The sequence below is a fragment of the Cygnus atratus genome, unplaced genomic scaffold (genome assembly GCF_013377495.2).
Source record: "Cygnus atratus isolate AKBS03 ecotype Queensland, Australia unplaced genomic scaffold, CAtr_DNAZoo_HiC_assembly HiC_scaffold_34, whole genome shotgun sequence".
Classification (NCBI taxonomy): domain Eukaryota; kingdom Metazoa; phylum Chordata; class Aves; order Anseriformes; family Anatidae; genus Cygnus; species Cygnus atratus.
The window spans coordinates 229787-256955 of NW_026109932.1; the positions used below are offsets into that span (position 1 = coordinate 229787).

At 47.8% G+C, this 27169-nt stretch overlaps 2 protein-coding genes across 2 annotated transcripts; both read right to left on the bottom strand.

Annotated features, from left to right (window-relative positions):
* Nucleotides 1-7368: 7368 nt before the first annotated feature.
* Nucleotides 7369-8091, bottom strand: LOC126913704 (olfactory receptor 14C36-like). Its single transcript, XM_050716755.1, has 2 exons — nt 7483-8091; nt 7369-7374 (listed from the first exon to the last, which is right to left on the bottom strand). The coding sequence occupies exons 1-2, from the start codon at nt 8089-8091 to the stop codon at nt 7369-7371; spliced, it is 615 nt and encodes a 204-aa protein (XP_050572712.1).
* Nucleotides 8092-8570: 479 nt separating this feature from the next.
* LOC118260519 (olfactory receptor 14C36-like) lies at nt 8571-9530 on the bottom strand. Its single transcript, XM_035570845.2, has one exon. The coding sequence runs from the start codon at nt 9528-9530 to the stop codon at nt 8571-8573; it is 960 nt and encodes a 319-aa protein (XP_035426738.2).
* Nucleotides 9531-27169: the final 17639 nt, after the last annotated feature.

Below are 27169 nucleotides of genomic sequence, written 5' to 3' on the forward strand. Positions count from 1 at the left end.
CCACCTGAGGACTCTAGCGTGTGTGTGAATAGGGGCAGGAACCTATGTTAATGATTCTTCAGATACCTAATGAAAATGCAAGAGACTTACGGGGGAAGTGAGATGAATATGTATATATCCCATTAATATAAGCACCCTGCCAGTAACCCTTGGTGTGTGTGTTAGGCGGAGCGATCCCCCCCACACCAGGCGCCATAATAAGGAATACCTGCTTAATAACTTTGGTTATTGAGTTTTCACTATGTCAGTTTGGCAACCCAGATGGGACACTGTCTGGCTGCGGGAGCTGCTGAGATGCAGGACTCTCTAGGTGCGTCCGGGGATATTCTTGGAGGGACTCCGCCTCGGCTGGCTCACTGCAGGGACAGACAAGGACCACCTTTTGCAAAGGCATTCTTTTTGGAATTTGATTTTGTTGGTATACTGTTGTTTTGGAAGTTACCCATAAAGCATAGAAGACGTTCTATATTGGGTGCCATACTGCTAGTCACTTGGAGTCCCTGTGATTTAGTTAGTATGTTGTTTAGTAGACGTTCTATGTTGAGTGCCGTACTACTAGTCACTTGAAGTACATGCTTTAGTATTTAGTATATACATGTTTAGTACTAAAGAAGTAGTACTTGTTTTAGTACTAAAGTAATAGTAGTAGTAAACAAGTAGTACTTATTTTAGTTTTAGTAGTAAACTTGTTTTAGTAGTAAACAAGTACTTTGTTTTAGTTTTGGTTTTGTTCTGGCACTTTGCTTCTCAATATATTTTTGACGAATAACGGAACACGCTTAACAGATTATAATTTATGCTGGGAAATTTGTTGTAATAAGAGCATTACTATTTACAGTAGTGATTGTTGTTTTGTGTTGCTTGAGTGAAAAGTGTAAGGGGCCTCTTTATGGGGTTGTGTGATTGTGCTGTGTGAGTGAGATGCAGCATTGCTGCAAAGCAAGTGCGGAGTCCTGATCTGCGGTTCCAAAATTCCATGAGGAATATGGCTGGACACAGGCGAAGCTAACGAGATTAAGAAAAGACATTGATCTAATGTTGGGGGATATGACGGAAACAGAAAAGCAGCTAATTCTTAAAACAGCCTGAGCTCATGTGCAAGCTCAGATTGCCAATGGGACCGCTCAGGGAACTGTACATGATTGCATTCCCCTGACCAACCCCCACCGAGACTCTAATTGCCACGGAAATTATGAATGGTTATGTAAATACTGAAATCTGATTAAAATGGGAATTGAGAATGCTGTTTCAAAAGCTATAAGTTATTCAACCCTGTATAGTATCCAACAGGGTCCAAAATAAACCCCTGTAGGGATTTTGGACCAACTTTGAAATGCAATGAGAAAATATACCAGTCTGGGCCTGGCTTTGTAAGAAGGACAGAGGCAATTGGCTGGCCTTGTTCTAGGGCAATCGGCTCTGGATATCAGAAATAAATTACAAAAAATTGGAGGGATCAAACTTGAGAGAAAGATTATTGAATGCTGTGTGGAAAGTATTTAGGAGTAGGGAAGACAAGAAGGAAAAGAAATTATCTAAGATGATAGCCATGGCAACAGTGGCTGCACTAGAACAGAAAGAGAGAAGTGGGGGGCGGTGAGGGGGGGGTGGGGGGCGGAGCAAGGGGGAGCTGAAAAAGGTAAAGAAAGGACTTTAGGAGGGTTTAGAGGAAAATTAGGACAAAACCAGTGTGCATACTGCAAAAAGGAAGGACATTGGAAAAAGACTGCCCTAGGTTACAGGATAAGCTTGCAACAGTCACCCTCAAGAACAGGGATGACAGGGACATGGGGCATCTACCCTAGTGGATCCACTGGTTGAAATAAAGCTAGAGAATGAAGAGAGAGGCGTGATTTTTTTTATTGGATACAGGGGCTTCTTTCTCTGTTTTAAACCAAAAATTGATTCTGGAAAGCACTGAGTCTGTAAATGCAATAGGAGCAACTGGCCATCAGGAAAAGGCGTTTGTTTTGCAACCCTTGAAATTTAAATTGGGAAAAATGATTGGAATACATTGATTTTTATACTCACCCAATTCACCAAGGCCCTTGTTAGGAAGAGACTTGCTGGAAAAATTGGATGCGAAAATTTCTTTAGAACAAGGGAAAATGGATATAAAGGTCATGAATGATGAACATATTAAACTCTTAAGTCTATGCCTGGTGAGTCCAGAGAAAGCTCCAGACAGGACTCTCTAAATGGATGTAATTACGAACCAAGTGTATCGGGGAGTTTGGGCTACAGGAATACTTGTGAGAGCAAAGGAATTCAGCAACTGTAAAAATTGATTTAAAGGAAAATGTTCCCAAGGTATGCCAAAAACAATACCTGCTAAAGGTGGAAGACAGAAGGGGAATGGAAGGAATAACCAATAACTTTCTTAAATATGGACTATTAGTAGAATGTGAGTCAGAATATAATACTCCTATCCTCCCAGTTAGAAAGGTAGATGAAACCTATCATATAGTTCAGGACTTAATGGCCATCAATAGGATCACAAAAGATTTATACCCCGTAGTAGCCAGCCCCTATAACCTTTTGACAAAATTAGAAAACAGACAAGTTTGGTTCAAGGTACTAGATTTAAAGGATGCCTTTTTCTGCTTGTCCGTGGCAACTGAAAGCCAGAAACTCTTTGCCTTTGAATGGGAAAATCCCAAAAAAGGACAAAAAACTCAGCTTACTTGGACTGTGTTACCACAGGGGTTCAAGAACAGTCCAACCATATTTGGGAACTAGCTAGCCCATGATTTTGAAGCTTGGAAAACCCCTTCAGGAAAAGGTACACTGTTGCAATACATAGACAACCTGTTGATAGCTACTGAAGAAGAAAAGGAATGTGTAGAATGGGCAATTAGTTTACTAAATTTTCTTGGATTAATTGGATATCAAGTTTCTCAACAGAAAGCCCAGCTGATACCGCAATGAGTCACCTATCTAGGCTATGAATTATCTGGTGGACAGTGAGAACGTGGACCTGAGCAGAAGGAGGCAATTTGCTGAACTCCATTACCCACAACAGTAAAAGAACTCGGGGGAATGACAGGTTGGCGTCGACTTTAGATTTATAACTATGGTAGCTAAGCCATAAGTAAGCCATTATATGAGTAGATAAAAGAAAGTTCTGTCCAGCTAGTTTGGGTCCCTGAAACCTGTAAGGCCTCTGAGGACCTAAGAAAGGAACTGATTTGTGCACCAGCACTGAGGATGCTGGATGTGTCTAAACCCTTTTGGTTGTTCTCACATGAAAACCAAGGAATGGCACTGGAGGTGCTCACCCAATGTTTATGTCCCTACAAAATAACAGTAGTGTATTTCTCCAAACAGCTGAACGAGGTAAGCAAAGGGTGGCCAGGATGTTTGCAGGCAGTGGCCACAGTTATCTCAAATATCCAAGAAGCCCAAAAGTTCACTTTGGGCTAGAAGATGACTGTTCTAGTATCACACACTGTGTCAGCGGTACTAGAATGAAAGGGAAACCATTGGCTTTCCCCTTTGAGATTTATGAAATACCAGTCCATCCTAACAGAATAAAGATTGTAGTCACTAATATTGTGAATCCAGCCTCTTTCCTCAGTAACAAAGTCTCCAAATCACCCATTCATGATTGCATCGAGACCATGGAAATGGTATACTCCAGCTGACCAGACTTTAAGGATACACCCCTAGAAGATGTGGAGGATTCCTATATAGATGGCAGCAGCTTCGTTCACCAGGGAGTTCACCTCACAGGATATGTGGTAACAACACATAAAAAGGTAATTGAGGCGAAGCCTCTTTCCCCTGGAACATCAGACCAAAAGGCGTAAATCACTGCCTTAATAAGAGCTCTTGAACTGGCAAAAGGGAAAAGAATTAACATTTGGACAGACTCGAAATATGACTTTGATGTGGTGCATGCACATGGGGAAGTTTGGAAAGAGTGAGGACTCTAATCATCCCAAGGGAAATCAATTAAACATGCAGAAGAAATACTAAAGTTACTCCAAGTGGTATACCTGCCTAGTAAATTTGCCATTATGTGCTGTAAAGGACATCAAACAGGGGATACTGACATTGAAAGAGGAAATAGATTGGCTGACGCAGAGGCCAAAGGGGCAGCAGATCTGAGAGACAAATTTTGGCACTAGTACCAGGAACAAAACCAGACATTAACAAAAACATTAGAGAATGAAATAGAATATTATAAGATCAATAAGCAATTAATTGAAGATGTAAATGGAAAAATATTACCTACAGGTTTAGCACAAATGAAGGCTGGGAGAACTGTGATATCCTCCAACCTATTATATTAGATTATAATTGAAGAACATAACAAAACACACTGGGAAACTGAAGCATTATATCAGTTTCTAATTAGAAAATGGGTAAGACATAATTTGTATACCATTGTCTGACAGGTATCAAAACGATGTGTCATATGCCTTAAAAATAACCCACAGATAGGAATCAACCCCCAAGTGGGAACAATAGGGAAGAGAAATGTTCTTGGGGAACAGTGGCAAATTTATTTTTCTGAACTCCCAAGAAAAGGGGGGTTTAGATACCTATTGGTACTAACAGACACGTTTTCCAGATGTCCAGAAGCATTCCCATGTAGAACTAACAAAGCTTGAGAAGTGTCCAAAGTATTGCTGAATAAAATTATACCAAAATTTGGTGTACCCTCAGTAATGTCATCTGATAGAGGACCACACTTCACTGCAGAACTAACCCAACAAGTTGACAAAGTGCTGGGGATTGACTGGCAACTACACACATAGGCCACAGGTGAGTGGCCAAGTGGAAAAAATGAACCATTTGATAAAATAACAGATTTCTAAAATCTGTCAAGAAACCAATATGTATTGGTATCAGGAACTACCCTTGGCACTTCTTAGAACTAGAACTAGGCCTAGGACCAAGGAAAAAATAAGCCCCTTTGAGATATTGTATGGTAGGCCTTACCAAATGCCATACAAAGGAGAAGATCTAACACAAGTAGGAAACCAGTATTTATGACAGCATATTATAGTTTTGAGCAAGCAACTGGAATAAATTCATAAGAACATTTTAGGCACTAGAGCAAGGGGATTAGATCACCCCATTCACCCTCTTAAACCTGGAGACTAGATTTATGTAAAGAATTTTTCAGGTGAGCCACTTAAAGAAAAGTGGGATTCCAGATACTCCTCACCACCTTCACTGCAATCAAGATTGGAAAGCGACCTGCCTGGATTTATTACAGGTGGGTGAAAAGGGCTCCTGATGGACAGTGGACCTCAGAAGTGACTGGACCTCTGAAATTACAATTACACAGATGCTGAAATGTTTCAAGTAATAACTATTAGTGTTTTTATAAATATTGCATCTGCATGGAATCTTAGTACACATTACACGTTAATAAGGAATATCTCCCTGATTTTAAACAAGACCAATTGTTGGATATGTACTCCAATACCTGAACATAGGGGAAAGGCAATTTCTTTGATTGGCATACCAATACCTAAAGAGGAATTTACACCAGAGTTGTGGATGAGCCCGGCTAGGAGTGTAGCCACAGATATGAATCAAAAATTGGAACTTACTAGTCCTGAAATTGGCACTCCCTATTGTACGTATGTTCAAAGATGTAATCCCCCAAAGGGTACAGGAAAGGTAGACTGTGATAGGAATACATATGTAGGGAGCCACACTACTTGTAATCAGACTTCAGGTATTGGAACCTCTTTAAACCCTAACGTTACTACCGCCTGGCCAGTACCAGAAGGGCGTGGGTAGTACTGGTTGAGTAATGACACAACCTATAAAATGTTACCTGAAAATTGGAGAGGGACCTGCACCTTAGGCGCAGTAGTCCCCAATATGTCAATACACACCCCCCTGCACTCTCAGGGAGGATGGCTTAGATTGCCCCTCATACAGACTCAAAGGACGAACCCTTTAGTAGAGAGACAATATGCTTGTCATAGCTTTGTCAGGTGGTTTCTTCCTTGGTTAGGGGTGAGCAAATTAGAAAAAGCAATAGTAAATATTTTGGCTGTAATAGAAGGTATTGAAAACAAAACCTTAGATGCCATCCAGGCAATCCAAACAGAAGTGTCCAGTTTCTCAGAAGTAGTATTGCAAAACAGAATGGCACTAGACCTTTTATTAGTCTCCCAAAGAGGAGTATGCACAGTAATAAATACTAGCTGCTGTATGTATGTGTATCAAAGTGGAAGAGCTGCCACAGATTTACAGGAGATTTGGGAAGAAGCCAAGATATTGCATAAAGTCACTAAAGATGACACGTCATGGGGTTTCCAAGAATTGTCAAACAAACTGACCTCTTGGTTACCCAACTTTTTTGGCTTAAGAAATTGTTTGTAGGAATATTGATCTTGCTTTTACTAGTATTCTTAACTAGTGTTTTAGCAGTGTGCCTTTGGGTGCTGTAAGAAACGACTAGATGATTATGAAACCTGGACGTGTAACCAAATCAAGCACCAAGTAGAAATGTGTAAGTATTTTACGAAAACTTTGAATCAAATAGGAATACTATAAGCAAAAGAATTTGAAGCAGACTCAGCCAGGTCCAGATCACTGGGCTGGACCAGGCAGAGGTACTTCAGAAAGGGGGAAATGAATCACTCCCCAGCTTCCCTTCCCTCTGCATGCTGGGTCTCCACTCTGTTCCCTGAGACTGCAGAGTCACAGGTTCCTCTCTGAGACTGCAGAGTCACAGGTTCCCTGTGAACACCTGGCTTTAGTTCTTTCCCTGTGGCTGAGAACACAGTGGGAGATCTCTCACTTTCAAAGGGGCTGCAGTCAATGCCCACGCCAGACTCCGCTGTCCCTGGAGGTACCCTGGGCTCTGCAGACAGCTCCAGATTCCCCTCCTGAAGGACATCATCTATGGGTCACATGTGGGAACAGCCCTGGCTGTGTAATGCAGTGACCATTCGCTGTCTTTGCTGTCAGCAGACACCCATGGGTGAGTGTTAAATCTAGCCCTTGGTCTCTGACAGGTCACGGTGCAACAATGAGCCATTCCCTTCTGAACCAAAACAGGAACAGACCCTTTTGGGGAGCAGTTCTTTGGGCCTATTCTTGGCACTGGTTTGGGTAGGAAATTCCAGCCTTCAGGCAGTGCACACAAGTTATCCTGTTTATTACAAAGGTGTTGCGAGAGTCTTCACTGACTCACAGTTACTTGTACATGTATAAAGCATTTATATGAGATGGAGCAGTTTCACTCATTCATTGCAGTGGGAGGAATCCAAAGATTTATGTGGGAATGCAAGAAGCAAAAGCAGTCAAAATGACAATAAGGAAAAAGCAATTTTATTAATAGTGATAAAAACAAACAAAGAAGCAAAAAATGTGTTGGAATGGGATGCATAATTTTCACTTCTGGAGAATGAAAAAAACTTTATGAGTACTGAAAAACATCCCCCAAATCAGTTTACTAACAGCATCCTTGAGCTCCTTGTTCCTCATGCTGTAGATGAGGGGGTTCACTGCTGGAGGCACCACTGAGTACATAACTGCCAGCAAAAGGTCAAGGGATGAGGAGGACATGGAAAGGGGCTTCAGATAGGCAAACATGATATTGCTGATGAACAGGGAGACAACGGCCAGGTGAGGGAGGCATGTGGAAAAGGCTTTGTGCTGGCCCTGCTGGGAGGGCATCCTCAGCACTGCCCTGAAGATCTGCACATAGGACAGCAACAGAAAAGCAAAACATGCAGTACCTGAACAAAAGCAAAAGATGAGGAATGCAACTTCTCTGAGGTAGGCACCAGAGCAGGAGAGCTTGAGGATCTGGGGAATTTCACAGAAGAACTGGTCCAGGGCATTGCCTTGGCAGAGGGGGAGGGAAAAGGTATTGGCAGTGTGCAGCACAGCATAGAGAAAAGTACTGCCCCAGGCAGCTGCTGCCATGTTGACACAAGTTCTGCTGGTCATTATTGTCCTGTAGTGCAGGGGTTTGCAGATGGCAACGTAGCGGTCATAAGCCATGATGGTGAGAAGGTAGAACTCTGCTGTGACAAATGTGACAAACATGAAGACCTGAGTAACACAGCCAATGAAGGAAATGGCCCTGGTGTCCCACAGGGAATTGGCCATGGCTTTGGGGACTGTGGTCGAGATGGAACCCAGGTCAAGGAGGGCGAGGTTGAGGAGGAAGAAGTACATGGGGGTGTGGAGGCGGTGGTCGCAGGCTAAACAAAGCAGACACCCATGGGTAAGTCTTAAATCTAGCCCTTGGTCTCTGACAGGTCACAATGCAACAATGAGCCATTCCCTTCTGAACCCAAGGAGAAACAGACCCTTTTGGGGAGCAATTCTTTGGGCCTATTCTTGGCACTGGTTTGGGAAGGAAATCTCAGGCTTTGATGATGATCCCATTTTATCACAGAGATCTGCACTGTACAGCCTCCATATGAGACAGAGCAGTTTCATTCATTCATGCCAGTGGAAGGAATATAAATTTTTATGTAGGAATGCAAGAAACAAAAGCAGTCAAAATGAAACTAAGAATTAAAAAAATCAATAAAAATAATGATAAGAAACAATCAAAAGCCCAGAACGGGATGCACTGGCATTCATTTGCAGAGAGTGAAGGGTAACTTATGAGCAGTGAAAACCATCCCTAAAATCAATTTCCTAACAACATCCTTGAGCTCCTTGTTCTTCATACTGTAGATGAGAGGGTTCACTGCTGGAGGCACCACCGAGTACAGAACTGCCAGCAAAAGATCAGTGGATGGAGAAGAGATAGAGGAGGGCTTCAGGTAAGTAAACATGACAGTACTAAGAAACAGGGAAACAACGGCCAAGTGAGGGAGGCATGTGGAAAAAGTTTTGTGCCGGCCCTGCTTTGAGGGGATCCTCAGCACAGCCCTGAAGATCTGCACATAGGACAGCACAATGAAAACAAAATACCCAATACCTGAACAAAAGCAAAAGATGATGAACCCAAGTTCCCTGAGGTAGGCATCTGAGCAGGAGAGCTTGAGGATCTGGGGAAGTTCACAGAAAAACTGGTCCAAGGCATTGCCTTGGCAGAGGGGGAGGGAAAAGGTATTGGCAGTGTGCAGCACAGCACTGAGAACACCAGCGCCCCAGGCAGCTGCTGCCATGTTGACACAAGTTCTGTTGGCCATTATTGTCCCATAGTGCAGGGGTTTGCAGATGGCAACATAGCGGTCATAGGCCATGAAGGTGAGAAGATAAAACTCTGCTGTTACAAAGGCAACAAACATAAAGACCTGGGTAGCACAACCTGCATAGGAAATGGCCGTGGTGTCGCAGAAGGAGTTGGCCATAGCTTTGGGGACAGTGGTGGAGATGGAGCCCAGGTCGAGGAGGGCGAGGTTGAGGAGGAAGAAGTACATGGGGGTGTGGAGGCGGTGATCGCAGGCTACAGCTATGAGGATGAGGCCATTGCCCAGGAGGGCAGCCAGGTAGATGCCCAGGAAGAGCCCGAAGTGCAGGAGCTGCAGCTTGGGTGTGTCTCCGAATGGCAAGAGGAGGAACTCAGTGGGGAAGCTGCTGTTGGACATTTGCTGCCTCAGGGCATGCAGATCTGCTCTAGAAGAAGAAAAAATGACAAGTTAGGTAGACTTCTCTGAGCAAAACCTACTCCTCCCGCACAGAAATTACTATGAAATTACCCTGTGCTGAATGAAGAATGAGTCATCTCATTCAACAACCCTCACAAATGAATGACAGTGTGCCTGACAGTGTAAAATGGCATTTGGGCACATAGTTCACCATCAGTCCAGTTCAGAACAGAGGCTTACACTCACCTGCACCCCAGACAAAGAGAGTAGGAGAACCACAGACAGGTGGAGAAATAAGAAAGAATATCAGAATTCTCCAACCAGCTGACAGAGGGAAAGGCAGATGAGCATGCAGGGAAGCCTTTACCTTACCAAGCTTGCATGCCACCTACAGAAGTGACATTGCAGGGTGCTCTTAGTCTCATCGTTGTGTATCACAGTGCAGGACACAGGCTCTTCTCTTCTGGAGGTCCAGCTGAGGAGGAGGTGGCTCATGCCCTAAAGCCCCTGAGGGCAGAGGTTGCACAATAGCTGCACTGCCCTGCAGCCAGAGACTTACCCTGTTCAGGGCTGGGAAGATTTCTCCCGCAGTGAGCTCTCAGCAGTCCCCCTCCACCCTGCCTTTAACATCTCCCTCCCTTCTCTCAGACGCCCTTGTCCCCTGCAGGCAGTGCCCCCAGCCCTGCTGCGCTGTGCAGAGGAGCTGCTCGTGGGCAGAGCTGTCTCTCTGCAGCGCTGCCCGCTTGCCAGGAGCTCCCATTGGGCCCAGGAGCCCGTCCCAGCTCAGCAGCAGGGAGAGCTGTTGACAAGTCCCTGGGCCTCCAGGGGAATCAACTTTGAAACAGACTGAAGCAGTCACTGATTTTTCTTTTCTCAGTTAGGAAGACACTCTTACTGCCAGCGGTGTCTTTTTCCCTCTTTCGAAAGAAGAGTTTGGCATGGGAATCATCTATTCTTGTCCCATTATGTGACCGGACACCCACAAAGTGACAGGCAGGGTGCAACCCCTCTTTTCCAAGCACTTGTTGATATGCACGGGAAGGAAATGTTTTCACAGGAAATGAAACCCTCTGCCGACACCAGTGGCACAACCAGTTGGTGGCCTGCAGGATCTGTCCTCCCCTTCTCACTCCTTCCCCTTCCCCAGCAGGACCTAGGAAGACACCACCTGTTCCCCCACACTCTTGGTTATGGTGCCAGAGGCAGGTGGTCATGCTGGTTGATTTCCATGTTGCCTGGCAATATCCATGGCCCTTTTGAAGCAGGACATCCAGAGAGGGGCAGGCAGGGATCACATCTGTGTGGGTTGAGGGAAGTGATTCTGCTGAGTCAATTGAGGCATCTCTTTCTGAGCTTGCAGGGCTGGGCTGATAGGGGGCCAATCTCCTTCCATGCCTGACACAAACCCATGAGAGTCGGCAGTCCTCTTGCCTTGGTGGAGATGATGCCACCCAGGCCATCTCAGACAGATTTGGTGCCTTTTTCCCAGTGACTGAATCCCACCAGTGCAGTGACCTAAGGTCTAGCCTTTCTCTAGCCAGTGGATGAACAAATATCAAGTGCATCACACAAGGGTCTCCACTCACGTACCTTCTTTCTCCAGCCCTGCTGGTTCTTCTCTCCCCCATTATTTGACCATCCATATAATCATGTATCTAGCCAATGATGTTCACAGCCTGCCAGTATCACAAGTAGCCTACAAGCAAGGACATCTTCAACACTACCTCTTCCCTTCTCAGATTGGCTTCACCACCATGGGCTCTGAGCATGAGCTGCAGAGACACCAAAGACAGCAAAGCCCCCTCCTTCTCAGACTGCACAACCCAGTCCTGTTTCTCTGGCCTTGGGGAGAGCACGACTTGCTCTCTTCATGGGCACCTCTTTACATTGCCATCTGCCATCCACTCCAGCATGTCTCTGCTCTGAAGCAAAGTCTTTGTACACCTCACCACTTGGTCACTTACTTACAGGTTTTCCTCCTGCAAGTCTGCTCTCAGCCTGGTGCCACAGCTGAGGTGCTGCAACCCCAACATGCACTGATCTCCTCAGTCTGGTGTAGACAGCAGATGGAATCCCATGTGCCAACACTTCATGTAACTGAAGGGAACAGCACAGTTGAGGCATGTTGGGACAGCTCATGTGGCTGGGGTACAGTGATGGGTGGATACCAGATCATCAACAGACACAGAGCAGAAAGGTCAGGAAGGGAATGTCCTTATTGAAGGGGCCAGGGGCCTAAACCTAGTGAGCTTTGTGGAGAGGCTGAGGGAACTGGCTTCTTTAGTCTGGTGCAGGGAAGGCACTTGGCAGGACAAAAGTGGGCTGGAGAGCTGGTGGGACACAGACACAGACACAGACACAGATTTCTAGGTTGGAAGAGACCTCAAGATCATCGAGTCCAACCTCCGACCTAACACTAAGTACTCCACTAAACCATATCGCTAAGCTCTACATCTAAACATCTTTTAAAGACCTCCAGGGATGGTGACTCCACCACCTCCCTGGGCAGCCTGTTCCAATGCTTAATAACCCTTTCGGTAAAGAAGTACTTCCTAACATCCAACCTAAAACTCCCCTGTCGCAACTTTCGCCCATTCCCCCTCGTCCTGTCACCAGGCACGTGGGAGAACAGACCAACCCCCACCTCGCTACAGCCTCCTTTAAGGTAACTGTAGAGAGCGATAAGGTAGCCCCTGAGCCTCCTCTTCTCCAGGCTGAACAAGCCCAGCTCCCTCAGCCACTCCTCGTAAGACTTGTTCTCCAGACCCCTCACCAGCTTGGTCGCCCTTCTCTGGACTCGCTCGAGCACCTCCATGTCCTTCCTGTAGTGAGGGGCCCAAAACTGAACACAGTACTCAAGGTGCGGCCTCACCAGAGCCGAGTACAGGGGGACAATCACTTCCCTAGTCCTGCTGGCCACACTGTTTCTGATACAAGCCAGGATGCTGTTGGCCTTCTTGGCCACCTGAGCACGCTGCTGGCTCATATTCAGCCGACTATCAACCAATACTCCCAGGTCCTTCTCTGTCAGGCAGCTTTCCAACCACTCATCTCCCAGCCTGTAGCGCTGCTTGGGGTTGTTGCGCCCCAGGTGCAGGACCCGGCACTTGGCCTTGTTGAACTTCATACAGTTGACCTCAGTCCATCGCTCCAGCCTATCCAGATCCTCCTGCAGAGCCTTCCTGCCCTCGAGCAGACCGACACACGCACTTAGCTTGGTGTCATCTGCAAACTTACTGAGGGTGCACTGGACGCCCTCATCCAGATCATCGATAAAGATATTAAAGAGGACTGGCCCCAGTACCGAGCCCTGGGGGACACCACTTGTGACCAGCCTCCAACCAGATTTGACTCCATTCACCACAACTCTCTGGGCCCGGCTATCCAGCCAGTTTCTAACCCAGCGAAGCGTACGCCAGTCCAAGCCCCGAGCAGCCAGTTTCTTGAGGAGAATGTTGTGGGGAACGGTGTCAAAAGCCTTACTGAGGTCAAGGTAAACCACATCCACAGCCCTTCCCTCATCCACCAAGCGCGTCACTTTGTCATAGAAGGAGATCAGGTTCATCAAGCAGGACCTGCCTTTCATAAACCCATGCTGACTGGGCCTGATCGCCTGCTTGCCCTGCAAGTGCCGCGTGATGACCCTCAGGATAATCTGCTCCATGAGCTTTCCTGGCACCGAGGTCAAACTAACAGGCCTATAGTTCCCCGGGTCTGCCCTCCGGCCCTTCTTATAGATGGGCGTCACATTGGCTAGCTGCCAGTCAACTGGGACCTCCCCCGATAGCCAGGACTGCCGATAAATGATGGAAAGCGGCTTGGCCAGCTCCTCCGCCAGTTCTTTCAGTACCCTCGGGTGCATCCCATCCGGCACCATCGACTTGTGCACATCCAAGCTCCTTAGCAGGTCGCCAACCATTTCCTCATGAATAGTGAATGCCACATCCTGCTCCCCATCCCCTTCCGCCAGCTCAGGGCACTGGGTATCCAGAGAACAACCGGTATTGCCGCTAAAGACTGAGGCAAAGGCGGCATTAAGCACCTCAGCCTTTTCCTCATCCTTAGTAACTAGGTTTCCCCTCGCATGCAGTAAAGGATGGAGATTCTCCTTAGTCCTCCGTTTCGTGTTGATATATTTGTAAAAGGATTTTTGGTTGTCTTTAACGGCAGTAGCCAGGTTGAGCTCCAGATGAGCTTTGGCCTTTCTAATTTTCTCCCTGCACAGCCTCGCTACATCCTTGTAGTCCTCCTCAGTGGCCCGCCCTTTTTTCCAAAGATTATAAACCCTCTTTTTTCTGCTAAGCACAAGCCGCAACTCTCTGTTGAGCCAGGCCGGTCTTCTCCCACGCCGGCTCGTCTTTGGGCACGTGGGGACGGACCGCTCCTGTGCCGTTAAGATTTCCTTCTTGAGGAGCGCCCAGCCTTCCTGGACTCCTCTGCCCTTCAGAACCGCCTCCCAAGGGACTCGGCCAACCAGCGTCCTGAGCAGCTCAAAGTCAGCCCTCCGGAAGTCCAAGACAGCAGTTTTACTGGTCCCCTTCCTGGCCTCGCCAAGAATAGAGAACTCTACCATTTCGTGGTCACTCTGTCCAAGACAGTTTCCGACCACCACATCTCCCACCAGTCCTTCTCTGTTTGTGAAGAGAAGGTCTAGCGGGGCACCACCCCTGGTAGGTTCACTGACCAGCTGCGTCAGGAAGCTATCTCCCACGCTCTCCAGAAACCTCCTAGACTGCTTTCTCTGTGCCGTGTTGTGTTTCCAGGATATATCCGGGAAGTTGAAGTCCCCCACGAGGACAAGCGCCGACGATTTTGCAACTTCTGTCAGTTGCCTATAAAACTCCTCATCCGTCTCCTCATCCTGGTTCGGCGGTCTATAACAGACCCTGACCAGGACGCTAGCCTTGCCGGCCTTCCCGCGGATCCTAACCCACAGGGATTCAACCTTATCATTCCCAGCCTGGAGTTCCACAACATCAAAAGATTCTCTAATGTAGAGAGCCACGCCACCACCCCCTCTGTGCTGCCTGTCCCTCCTGAAGAGCCGATAGCCAGGCATTGCAGCACTCCAGTCGTGGGAGCGGTCCCACCACGTCTCCGTGATGGCAACCAAGTCGTAATCTGCCTGCTGCACGATGGCTTCCAGCTCCTCCTGTTTGTTACCCATGCTGCGTGCATTAGTGTAGATGCACTTCAGCTGGGCCATCGCCTTCTTCCCCAGCCTAGCCATTGTTTCCCCCGGCACGGCTCCAACAAGCCTTGTTTGAGCCCCGTCCCCCTTCTTGCCTAGTTTAAAGCTCTCTCTATGAGCCCCGCCAGCTCCTGGCCTAGGATCCGTTTTCCCCTTGGAGATAGGGACCCGTCTGAGGCCATCAGGCCGGGTGCCGAGTAAAGCTCCCCATGGTGAAAAAACCCCAAATTTCTGTGCCGGCACCAGCCTCTGAGCCACCTATTAACCACGTGAGCTTTCCACGTCCTCTCCGTGCCTCTCCCTTCCCCCGTAGGGATAGACGAAAACACCACCTGCACTCCCGCTCCCTCCACCAATCGTCCCAGCCCCCTATAGTCCTGTTTGATAGCCTTCAGGCTTCTCTTTTCAAGATCATCACTGCCAGCCTGGACTATCAAAAGCGGGTAATAGTCAGAGGGGCGAACCAGGTTTGGAAGCTTCCTGGTAACATCTCTGGCCCTGGCCCCAGGGAGGCAGCAGACTTCCCTATGCGTGGGGTCAGGCCGACAAATAGGGCCCGCCGTTCCCCTGAGTAGGGAGTCGCCCACAACAATCACCCTTCTTTCTTTCTTGGTGGAGGCAGTCCTGAGGCGTGGAGTCAATTTCCTCACCTCAGGCATCCTCCTGGGCAGGCTTCCTACCTCGTCCTCACCCACCGGTCTGTCAAGCTCCGGGGCCTCAAACCTATTGTTCAAGGGCACCTGGTAAGGCAGCGCCGGAAGGGGAGGGCATCTCCTGCGAGGTCGAGAGGGGACCTGTCTCCATTCCTCCTCAACTCGCAGGTCCCCTCCCTCTGCCCGATGGCAACAGGGCAGGGGGTCCACCCCCCTTTGGGGCGTCTCACCCTGGTCCCTCTCCCTCCGGTCCTGCAGGGAGTTGCTCCACCAGTCTATCTCCCGCTCGCACTCCCTGATATCCCTCAACCTCTGCACCTCCTCCTTGAGTTCTGCCACCATGCGGACCAGGTCGTCCACCTGCTCGCACCTCACGCAAGCAGTCTCTCTGCCTCCCGCCGATGGCAGCAAGAGGCTCAGACACTCCCCACATCCGGAGACCTGAACTGCTGCATGTTTGGACGGGCAGTCGGTCTGGGTGTGTACTGACTTCCTAGAGAAAGCACCGTGCCTGGTGGAGACCATTGCAGCCCAGCTGACGGGAGAGTGCCGTTAGAGGAGTTGTCCCTATGGGCAGGTGTGAGCGCTCCGCCCTTCCTGCCCGCCCTGCCTGCGCTAACTGCCACGTCACTCCCCCCGCGTCACTCCCTGTTTGCCGGCCCTGTTCGCCGCGCTCCTGGTCGCTCGCGCTCCCTAAGGGCTGCCTTTGAACGGCTGGGGGGAGGAGCTGTCGCTGACGCTGCTGGCTCCGCCTACGCCTCGTCAGCCTCCCTCACGAGGGCTGCCGGTGCCTGGCGGCTCCCTCACGTAGGCTCGATGCCCGAAAAATAGCCCTGCCTGTCCCGATCCCGCGCTCCGCTGCAGCACACTTCTGCCCCGGAGCCGGTCGCCTCGGCAAGGACCCAAATCTTCTTCACGGGCAAATGGTTTGGCAGAGGCAACAACTGCAAATGTCTCCTGGGAACTTCAGTCTGGTGTCCTGGCTTTGGCTGGGACAGAGTTATTTTTTTTTATTATTTTAAAAATTTTTTTTTTGGTAGGAGCTCAAGTAATTCCATGTCTTGGATTTTTGATGAAAATAATGGTGATAATGCACAAGTGCTTTGGTTGATGATGAGCAGTGCTTATACAGAGTCAAGGACTTTTCTGCTTCTCTGGTTGCCCTGACAGTGAGGAGGTTGGGGATACACAAGATTTTGGGAGTGAGCAGGACAAGGACAGCTGACTCATGGACAGTCTGGAGATGAGACAGACATCAAAGCCACCATTACACAAGTGGAGACAAGGCATTTGACCACTTCCATGAACACAGCAGTCAGGATGCCATACCACCTGAGATTGCAAGGAGGACCTCAACTTTATGTTCAGAGGAGTGTGATTCTTCTGTAGGTGTCCTTGCCTTGTCTCCTGATCCATGTAGATCTTTGGGCTGTGAAGAGAATCTAATCACCCTTTGGGGCTTGGTTAGTTTCATGTTACATTTTGAAATGTAAGGCAGATGAAGAGAGCTCCGAGCTTCCAGGCTCTCTGATGCAGTTAGGTGTTCAAGTATTGGGAATGTGGACATTGGTGTTGTGTCCCTGTACACCACATAAAAGCGTTTGTGGTTTTGTGCAAATCTGGGATCTGTCCGGGGCCTTTGGCTAAAAAATAAACAACCTTCCTGTTACACCTGCATCTCTTCCCCCCAAACTGGATGAAAACATATGGATCAGGAGGAATTTAGGAGCAACACTTTCTAAAAGTGTAACTTTTAGAAGTCAACAAAAAGTTAGCAGTAAGAGAAAAAGAACAGAGTCTAAATACAGCCAGTTGCTAAACAAGGAGAACCTATAGGTAGTTTATCAGTTAGGAATCACTGTTGGAAAGGAAATTAAAGAGCTTTACTTCATCATCATCAAGAAGAAGGAGTAATTCCTTTATAACATAGTGTAATTCCTGTTATTATCAATTGTGCCACTAATTCCAAAAACATCCTGGAGAGCTTCCTTATTTTGCCTTGGCTCCAAAGCTCAATAAGCTCAAATCTTGAAAGGACGACCACCAAGCTCTGCAAGCCAAATCTCTCCAAGCTTCTCTCATCCATGTTCTTTTAGCCCAGGATAGCTTTTACTATCATTTCAACACGCTGCCCAATCTTGTGTACTTCAGCTGTAAAAAGTCAGGCTAGTCACTTGAAAAGCCTTCCCTACAGAAGTCTTCTCTATATGCTGATTCCACTTGTATCACCTCATGCTATGTACAGCTCCATCCTCCTGCAGACATCCATTTTTATGGGCAGTTTTCCTGTTTTTTTTTTTTTTTTTTTTTCCTTTCCTGTCTATTCACCTTCACAACCTTTTGGTATGGTACTTATGACAAATATTGTCTGAAGCAACACTGTTATCTCCCATGGTTTCAGCCACTTCCAAATGCAGTTTTAGATATTTCCTTCTTAGAGAAGACATTGTACAAAACTGCTCCATATGTGGAATCACACTTTGATTCTGAATATTTTTTGAGATTAAGAAGGAAATCATAAACACTCTGAATTAGTTTTCCAAATTCCATTTCAAAATGTCAAAGCAGATTAAGTACATAAATGCTGAGACCCAAGATATAAAGAGAGGGTGAACAACAGGTGAAGCTGTATTGTCTGGATTCACAGCTTCCCTGTTAGTAAAAGAAACTCCTTCAGCCTACAGGATGTATTTGTTAAATGGCCGCATGGGAAGCTGTGGTTTTTGGACCTCCTGGCTTGAGCTTGCTGCATTCACATTCCCAGCAAGGCAAAAAGTTCCAGTTCAAGCATCAAACTGTTGCCCATGCTGCCTGGAGAGCCAGGACAGTCGAGTCACACCATAGCCAGTGTCTGAGGGAAGCTGGAGGTAGAGTGAATTGAAATGGTTTGGACTTGAGTGGAGGCTCCAACCCTGAGCTGGCAGGACAGCACTGGCTGCAGTGTGACACAAGCTCCCTGACATGCCTGTGAGTCCAGAACTGGTTGGCAGAGTTTCTCACACAGCTCACTGAGGAGGGCAGGGTGCTGGGGAGAGGGTAGCACGCTTCAGCTTCCCAAATCCCAGGACAGTGCCCAAAGCTTCCTTCTCTTGCCCTCGGGCATCCCATTTCTTGAGATGTAAACCTGGTGAGGCTTCTGTCAAGAATCCTTCAATCCTCCTCCAGGTGTCCTTCTGATTTCCCTAGGAGTTTCAGTACCTACAGAATAAAAGCATGAATCTGCCTACATTTAAACATCTGCAATGAAGCAGACTATCCCTGTGGTATCCACTCTGAGCAATGTCAATTAAAGGAGCGGTTGCAATGTGAGACATGAAGCCCCATCTCCAAGTACATATCTACCAGGTTCAGATGAAGGGTGCTCTTGCAGAGGTCGCCCTTCATCTCTTCAGGTGGCACCGGACTCTGCTGATTTCCCTCTGCAGCGACTGGCAGGGGATGGATCCCCTTCTCAGGAGAGACTCCTAGTTCTAAAGCCACAGGCCTGGGGTAAGGTCATCAGGTTCTTACTGGCACTTGTCTCAGCATCTGTTGTGATTTATTGTCTGCTTTCCTGTCACTACCTTCTCTGTGATCAGATAAACCCACCAAAATGTCACAAAAACTTGTCAGAAATGCCATGGTGTAGAAAAGAAATCTCACCAGGAGCTCTGGGAGGAACCAGGAAGATTGTAATGAGCACCAGGAAGAGATGGGAAGCTAAAAGCCTCTTGTGCAGAGTGGCCCTGAGACTGTGATTGCAGTGTGTAGGGCTGGGAGAGAGGGTCAGGGGACAGCAGTGAGAAACGAGGTGATGAGTGACGGTCTGGGAAGTCCTTACAAGCATGTGTGAGCTCTGGCATGGAAAGCAGTTGGCGTCTGTGGGTGGAGGGTAATGTTTGTCCTGGGAATGTAGCAGGAAGGAAGGCCCCTGCAGCGCAAGTCAGCAATGACAGAGATGTTTCCATCTTGTGTGTGTGCCTCAGCCTAGGAGATGAGGAATGCCCACTGCTGTGGCTGGCTGTGCTCAGCCATTCCCCATGAGCCGACCTTGCTCTCTTCCCCTCCATTAGCACCCCGCACTTGGATGGACCCCAGGAAATGTCCATGAGCCTGAAAGATGCATGAACTTCCTGCAGTCCTGGCCTGTTACTGCAGGGGAAGAGGGCAGGGTTTGTGAGCCTCAGGGGACTGCAGGGAGAGCAGAGTGATTGTGTAGCAGTGAGTGTGTTAAAAGCAGGAAGAAGAGCTGAGATACCAGGGAGAGCAGGGGTTCATGTTGAAGTGAAATAGGTGGAGGTGTGATGTTGAGGCAGCAGCAGAAGGAGGATGTGCATTTCAGTGCTGAGATGTGCAGTGACCCCAAAGACAGGCACCTTGTCTGGTCATTCTTCTCATTCTTCAGTCATGGTTCTCAGTCTGGTCCACCACCGGCCTCAGAAACTTGGAGGTTTGCTCCTGCCTTTTACTTCTTCAGAGGCTTGTTTGGTTTTTCCGTAGCTGCAGTTCAGGAACTTGGCACCAGAGGGCTTCTTCAACGTGCAAAACTCCCTAAAACGTGCCAAGTCTCCATGCATGATTCCCCTTATCTTCAATTCTCATGTGGTTAGAGAGATTTCAGGCACGTAGTCAAAGGGAGAAGATTTCAATAAGAATGAACAATAAGAAGGGATTTCTTGTTTTCCCAATTTTATTTTGTTTTCTGCTCACAGAATTAAGTGGTATCAACAATCTCCAATTCACGTTGACATGGGCATCTCTGAGTGGAGTCTGAATACATACGGATGTCCAGACCCCTGAAGTCAAACACTCTGTGGGCAGTCTTCATCCCTGTCCCCCATCTCTCCCATTTCTCTCCTCACCTACCTACACTTTCAGCCTCCAGGTAGAACTCCGAGTTTTCTCCACTGAATTCTGTAGCTGGATGGTTCAGCCCCATTTGCCCCAGTTCACACCTACTTTACATGGAGAACAAGAAGGCTGTTTCTTAACTTCCAGCTCACTCTGGTGTCCTTGCTGGGGCTGGATAGTGCAAATTTTCTTCCTAGAAGCTGGTATGGTGCTGTGTTTTGGAGTTAGGATTAGAATAATGTTGATAACACACTGATGTTTTAGTTGTTGCGGATCGGTGCTTCCACTGAGTCAAGAACATTTCAGCTTCTTCTGCTGCTCTTTCCAGTGAGGAGGCTGTGGCTGGAGGCTGGGCAGGTGGAGGGGAGGACGTTCTGCTAAGGTGTGATCTTTGCCAAGGATGACTTTCCTCCTGCCTTATTTTAAAGGTTACACTACATACTCCAAACCTGGATGATTCATATTTCTGTGGATGTTTGTCAGTGCTGCCTTGAGATACCACAGCTGTGAGATGCAACTGTCTTGGGCAGAAAGTGTTTTGTGCACAGAGGGATCATCACTTCTACCGCTCATACTGCCCAGTGTGTCATTGGTCTACTTTGCTGATGGCTTGTGTTTTGTCCAATGTAAGCTAAGGACCACCTGGGATTTTCCTGGTAGAGTTAGAATCCAGCTGCAACAGTTTTAGTCATCATCTGGATGCAGGAGTGGAATGCATCCTCAGCAAGTTTGCAGATGACACTGAACTGGGAGGTGCTGCTGACTTCCTGAAGGGATGAGAGGCCTTGCAGATTGGTCGAGATAGATTGGTGCATTGGGTGATTGGCAACGGCATGAAGTTCAACCAAGACAATGCCAGGTTCTGCGCCTAGGATGAAGTAATGATGAACACAGGTCCAGCACAGTCTGGGAGACAGGTGGCTAGAGAACAGCTCAGAAGAAAGGGATCTGGGGGCACTGGATCACAGCAGGCTCATTATCAGCCAGCAGGGCACCCTGGTAACCTAGAATGCAAACCACATCTTGGGATGCATTAAACACAGCACAGCCAAATGGCCAAAAGAGGTGAGTCTTCTTCTATATTTAGCATTGGTGTGGCCTCCCCTTGTTTATTGTATACAGTTCTGGCTCCACAACAGAAAAAGGATGTGGACTTGAAAGCACTAGTGTCCTCAGGGAGTCCACCCCACCTTCATGACCTTTCAAAGATAGTGAAGCTTATTGCCCTCTCAGAATGCTTGGATGCAGCCCCTCTGGCAATGAGCTTTTTTGCCTTCCAGGGCTGCTGACTATGAGATCCCCTCTAACAGCCCCCTGAAAAGGCCCAAATATGCCCCTCTGAGGTCTGCCATCTTCTGTCTTCTATCTCTTTCCTTACCCCTTTTGGTACCTACAAACCCAGCCTTTCAGGATGATGACTGCCAAGGCTGACACTGATCTTCATCTTGCTTCCCTTTGAGGGTAATGTCCTCTGGGAAACGACCTGCATAAAGCAATGCCACATGTCATGACACCACAGAGAGTTCTTCTATTCAGAGTTCTCAAAATGTTCCTAAAATATACATTAAGGTCTTGATACACTTGTCCACACGGAAGTGGCCATTTCCTACAGGATTCTCTGGAGGAGGTCAAGACTCAATAGGGAAATGTGAGTCAGGATGTGTGGTAGGCCTTCTGCAACATGAGCTGGTTGGCAGGCAGAGTACCTGAGGGATTGTGCAGGGCATTCCCTGCACCCACGGCTCCTGGGGGGGCTGGGAAGAAGCCTCCTGAGCACAACAGCTCCTTGTAGCCCTGCAGATGCTGGCTGTGAGGTCACTTCTGTCCCAGCCCCTGGCTGGCCAACAGCAGGGAGGCAGAGCCTCTGAGGTCATAAAGGCCATAGGAAAGCTGCTCCCAACAGGGTGACTCCTTTGGGGATGCCAGAGGATAGCTGGGAGAATAAAGGTGGGAGATTTGGGGGAGAGCAGAGGGGCTTGTCTGACAGAAAGGGAAGGTTCTGAAGAGGTAGGAGGGGTTCAGGTAAGGCTGCTGCTGGTGCAACACTCACTGGGAAAACACTGATGTCAGGCCCTGGTAATATTTCTAACTAGTAAATGTAAGCCCTGGACCTAAACCTAAAAGCTCTCTCTCACCCGGCAAGGAATCTACTACTCTTACCCCTAACCTCAAACCTCACATGACATGGGTTACCCAAGTCCCAAACCCATAAGGCCTTACCATACACTCTCAGCTCAGTTCTCACCCTACTCCACAGCCCTTCATACCTAGCATTGAATTGTGAGCCTTATTGTGATTCCTCAACAGAGCCCTGAACAAAATCCCAACGAAAAATATAGCCCATACACTAAACACTGACTAGGTACCCAAAGCAGAAAAGAAAAGCCTCCCCCTAAGACTCTGCCCAATCTCTAATCCCGGAAGGCAGGATCTAATCCCTATGCCCTAAAACAAACACATAATACTCAAATCCCACATTCCTGCACTCTTGTCACCTAACTGAAGCAGTTTGGCCCCCTGAAGCTGGGTGGGGCTTTGGATGTCCTGGAGCAGTCACTTGGTCTTGGAGGAGGCAGGTGAGGTGACATGGACCTGGTCAGGTCATAGGGCTCAAGGAGGAGACGGGTGGGGATGCTCTGCTGAGGTCAGCTGTGCCTCAGGATCTCAGGAGGCAATAGGAGGCCTATGGCTGTGCATGTGGTTGTCAGGGCACTTGTGCCTGAGGACCTGACGGGCCACCTTCAGGCACATGGCTGGTGTATGCGTGTGGCATTTTAGCTGTGCAGAAAGAACTGACAAGCCATAGACATGCAGGTGCTGTGAATATTGATTATGATGTCACTTCTGCTCTAGTACCTAACAGATCTTGGACATAGCTGTCTCCTGCCCACCAGAGAAGCTGAAAGGCCATCGGCATATGCAAGGCTTTGGAGGATGAAAATGACCTTTCCTTTATGTGGTCAGGTTCTGGACCCCAAGGAGGGTGCCAGGTGGTATGTTCTTATGAGGTTGATTGTGCCTCAGTAACTCCGATTCCGGTAGGAAGCCTCTGTCTGTGGCTGGAACTTTGAGGTCACTTCTGCCTCTGGAGCTGAATGGCTGGCAGAAGGAGCATGGCTGGGCAAGGGACTGGGAGGCCCCATCTTTCTGGAGTAGGTTAGGCTCACATCTACCAGTGTCTCAGACAGATCCGCTGGAGTCACCTGGCTGGCATGGTGCTTGTGTGATGTCCTCTGCCCAAATACCTGATAGGCCCATAGAGAGGTGGGCTTGGCTGTGGGTTGTCAAGTGTCATGCACCTGAGTACATGACTGCAGAGCATAAGACATGTAGCTTGGTTGTGTCAATCTCAGGAGCTGAAAGGCCAGGAGCTTAAAGGCCAGCAGCAGACACATGGTGGAAGATCATGGTGAGGTTCCTTCTGTCTAGTCAGATGACAGGCAATAAGAAGGCTGATAGGTTAGGATGCCTGTGTGAAGGGTAGTTTCCATGATGGAGCTTTTGTTGTTCATGGGAAAGAGCGTGTGAGAGAAAAACTGGAGAGGGAAGAGACATCAATGAAGGCACTGAAATACCAAGGACAGAGCAAGGTGGGAAAACAAAATGGGTGTTTACAACCTGCAGGGAAACAGCAGGCTGGGGACAGCATAGGACAGCTGTTGGTGGAGGTGGACAAGGGCAGTGGCAAGGCTAGACTTTGCCAAGAAAACCAAGGGCTTGTCCACTTGGCTATGTCAGGTCTCTCTGCCACCAAGCCCTAGCAGGAGACATGTTGTCCTCTTAGCACTGGGGCCTTGTCTCCTCTTTGCACCTCTCAAGGGTAGACCAGGAGATGTCACACCATTGTCTTTCAGTTGGCACTGCATACCCCACTTCCCACTGCCCGAAGAAGAGCCTGGAGACCCACATGAGGGACAGGACCTCTCTGCCCAGAGCTGGCAGCAGGGCGTGTATTTTCTGCTTGATGAAAGAAACACAGGATTTTCTCAACTCAGAGCCACCCACACAGTGCCTTGGCCTACCTGTAATCATGGCCTCCAATTACCTGCCCTAAGGAGTCCTTGGGGCTTGGTCAGTAATGGCCCTCAGTGGGACCAGTCAGTACTTTGAAGGACTTTGGGTTTGGCTTCTGACTTTGCCTTTCTGAGAGATTTCATCAGTCTCCTCTCAGGAGCTGAAGTTGATGGACTTGGCACCAACTACACCTTGGGGCTTATTAAGACACAGAAAGCCCTGAGTGTCTCTTAAGGAGGTCTGAACAGGTAGAAGTTTGACACTGTACAGATAACCTTGCTCCTCACCTCCCAACCTCATGCCATTTCTCTCATTGATCCGCTAGGACTTGCATCCCTTCTCCTGACATCAGACTTCTCCACTGAAGTCTGCAGTTGCACCTTGTAGTTCCTTTGTCCCAACTCCCTCCTGCTTTCCTTAGAGAACAGGCTTCACACAGGTGGAGAAGGATGATTATTTGCAAGCAAACTAGTCTGATAAAGCTTAATAATAAAGCTTGCTCCTTGAGTGTATGTTAGATCCAGTCTATATCCAAGGCTCACAGTCCACAAGGGAAAGTCACTTTTTTTCAGTCAGTAGACAGGAAAGGTTATCTAAAAACTCCGTTAAAAAGCTGCCTAAAACAGTATTAGAATACATAAAGCAACGTGAATCTTTGAACTCCCTGAAGCTTAAAACAGCAACTTGATCATAGCATGATAGAGTCAGAGAATCTTGCAATCAAACATTGATAAAATCCAGGAATGATTTGGTCTGGAACAGGGCTCTAGGATCATCTAGTCCAATCCCTCTGCCATGTGCAGGGACATCTCTCACTACATGAGGTTGCTGAAAGGTCTTTCCAACCTGACTTTTAACACTTCCAACTATTGGGCATCCACAACTTCTCTGGGAATCTCTTCCAGTGTTGCACTACTCTAATCCTAAAATCAATCTTTCTCATATCCAGTCTAAATCTACACCCTTTCAGTTCAAAAGCATGACCCCTTTTCCTGTCACTACAGGCCCTGATTAAAAAAAAAAAATAAAAACCTCATTCTTTTAAGCCCCCTTGAAGTATTGAAAGGTAGCAATAAGGTCTTTCTGGAGCCTTCTCTTCTCCAGGTTGATCAACCCCAACACTCTCAGCCTTTCTTTGTAGCAGAACTCTGATCACTGCCCTACACTGTAGCCATGCTAACAGGTCTATGTTTCTCTGGCACTGGGTGCCCCAGAACTGGATGCAGTACTGTAGGTGGGATCCCACAAGAGTAGAGTAGAGGGGGGAATCACCTCCCTTGACCTGCTGTTCTCTCTTCTTTTCATGCAGCCCAGGATATGATTCACTTTCTGGCCTGCAAGTGCACCCTGCCAGCTCATATCCAAGTCTTCAAACACCAGTAATCCCAAGCCGTTCTCTGCAGGGCTGCTTTCAATCCATTCATCCCCCAATCTATATTGATATTTGGATTTTCACTGACCCAGGTGCAGCACCTTGAACTTCTCCTTGTTGAACTTCAGGAGGTTGACATTGTTCTACCTCTCAAGTCTGTCCAGGTCCCTTTGGATGATATCCCCTCCCACTGGCATACGAACTGCACCACTCAGCTTGGTGTCATCAGCAAACTACCTTAGGGTGTACTCAATATCACTCTCCATTTTGTTAATGAAGATACTAACAGTATAGGTCCCAGCACAGACCTTTGAGGGATAATACTCTTTACACATTTCCTGTTTGTCATTAATTCATTGGATATAACTCTTTGGACATGTCCATCCAGGCAATTCTTTTCTCCATCTATCAGTCATTCCAGCAAACCCATATTCCTCTAGTTTAGTGACTGGAATGTTGCAGGAGACCATACCAAAGCCTTACAGAAGTCCAGGTAGATGACATCAGTAGCTCTTCCCTTGTCTGATGAGGAATATCAAAGAATAGAACATAATCTAGTTGATCCTTTATATGTATAAATACATACATGCTTCCTTACAAAGAACCTGGGTTGCTCAGTGCCAGCTGGCAGCATTCTTCCTCAACACAAAGGAGAGAAGAATTGAAACACAGGGCTGCTTTAGCCCACCAGAGATCACAAGTTTAGGACTGTCTGCTTCTCAAGTTTCAACAAACACAACCCGTGAAGATCTTTGCTGGATGAACACTGATGGGGATATTTCTCTGAAGGTTTCTGGAGAGAGAAAATTTTTCTGAGGCCTGTAGCTCATCAGCTGAGATTTTCTCCAGAGGATACAGCCAGGTGGGAGGCATGAAGAAGAAAGGAACTTCTCTCCATCCCCACCTTGGAAAATGGCCCAAGTGTAACATGTACAACCAAGTTTCCAAAGTACTGAGCCGATGCAGCCCATGGTGGGGGTCCAGCTCTGGAGGAGAGATACCATGCAGATGAGAGTCCGTGAATAAAAATAGATGGTATAGCCTGGACATTGTTTTCTGGGTCCATTTATGATGCCTTTGGTCATCTGAAGCCTCTGCATGGATCAGAAAAGCATGACATAGGCCTTCAAGGTGACTGTCCCCTTTAGGAAATGGCAGCAGGAGGTAGAAAAGACATGGACTGTGACAGCTGATGTTCACTTCCTTACTAGCTGCTGACTAAAGAGCGCTCCTCTTCCTTGAATATCAGCACCAAATTGAGAAGTTCACATATCAGGTTTGGATATGGACCTACATTTCAGTGTGACATGGACTCCGTTCACCTGCATTTCAGTGTGAGGCTCCCAAGATAGATTGGGATGCATATCTCTTATCCTTAGCAGCAGCAGCAAGAAAAAAACATGTCCACTGGGCCTCCCTCTCCTGCCTTTCCAGCTAGGGCAGAGGCAGAAGAAATGCTTCTCCTGCAGTGGAAGTCCAACAGTGCTGGGAGGAGTCATGGACACTTGCTGCCCTTGGCTACCAGAAGAGGCCCCTGTGCACCTCCCATGCTGGAAAGAGGAATCCTATCTGGAAGGAC

Bases quoted from the DNA above. Each gene is read 5' to 3' on its own strand.
- LOC118260519 (XM_035570845.2), bottom strand. From the start codon at position 9,530: ATGTCCAACAGCAGCTTCCCCACTGAGTTCCTCCTCTTGCCATTCGGA.
- LOC126913704 (XM_050716755.1), bottom strand. From the start codon at position 8,091: ATGGCCAATTCCCTGTGGGACACCAGGGCCATTTCCTTCATTGGCTGT.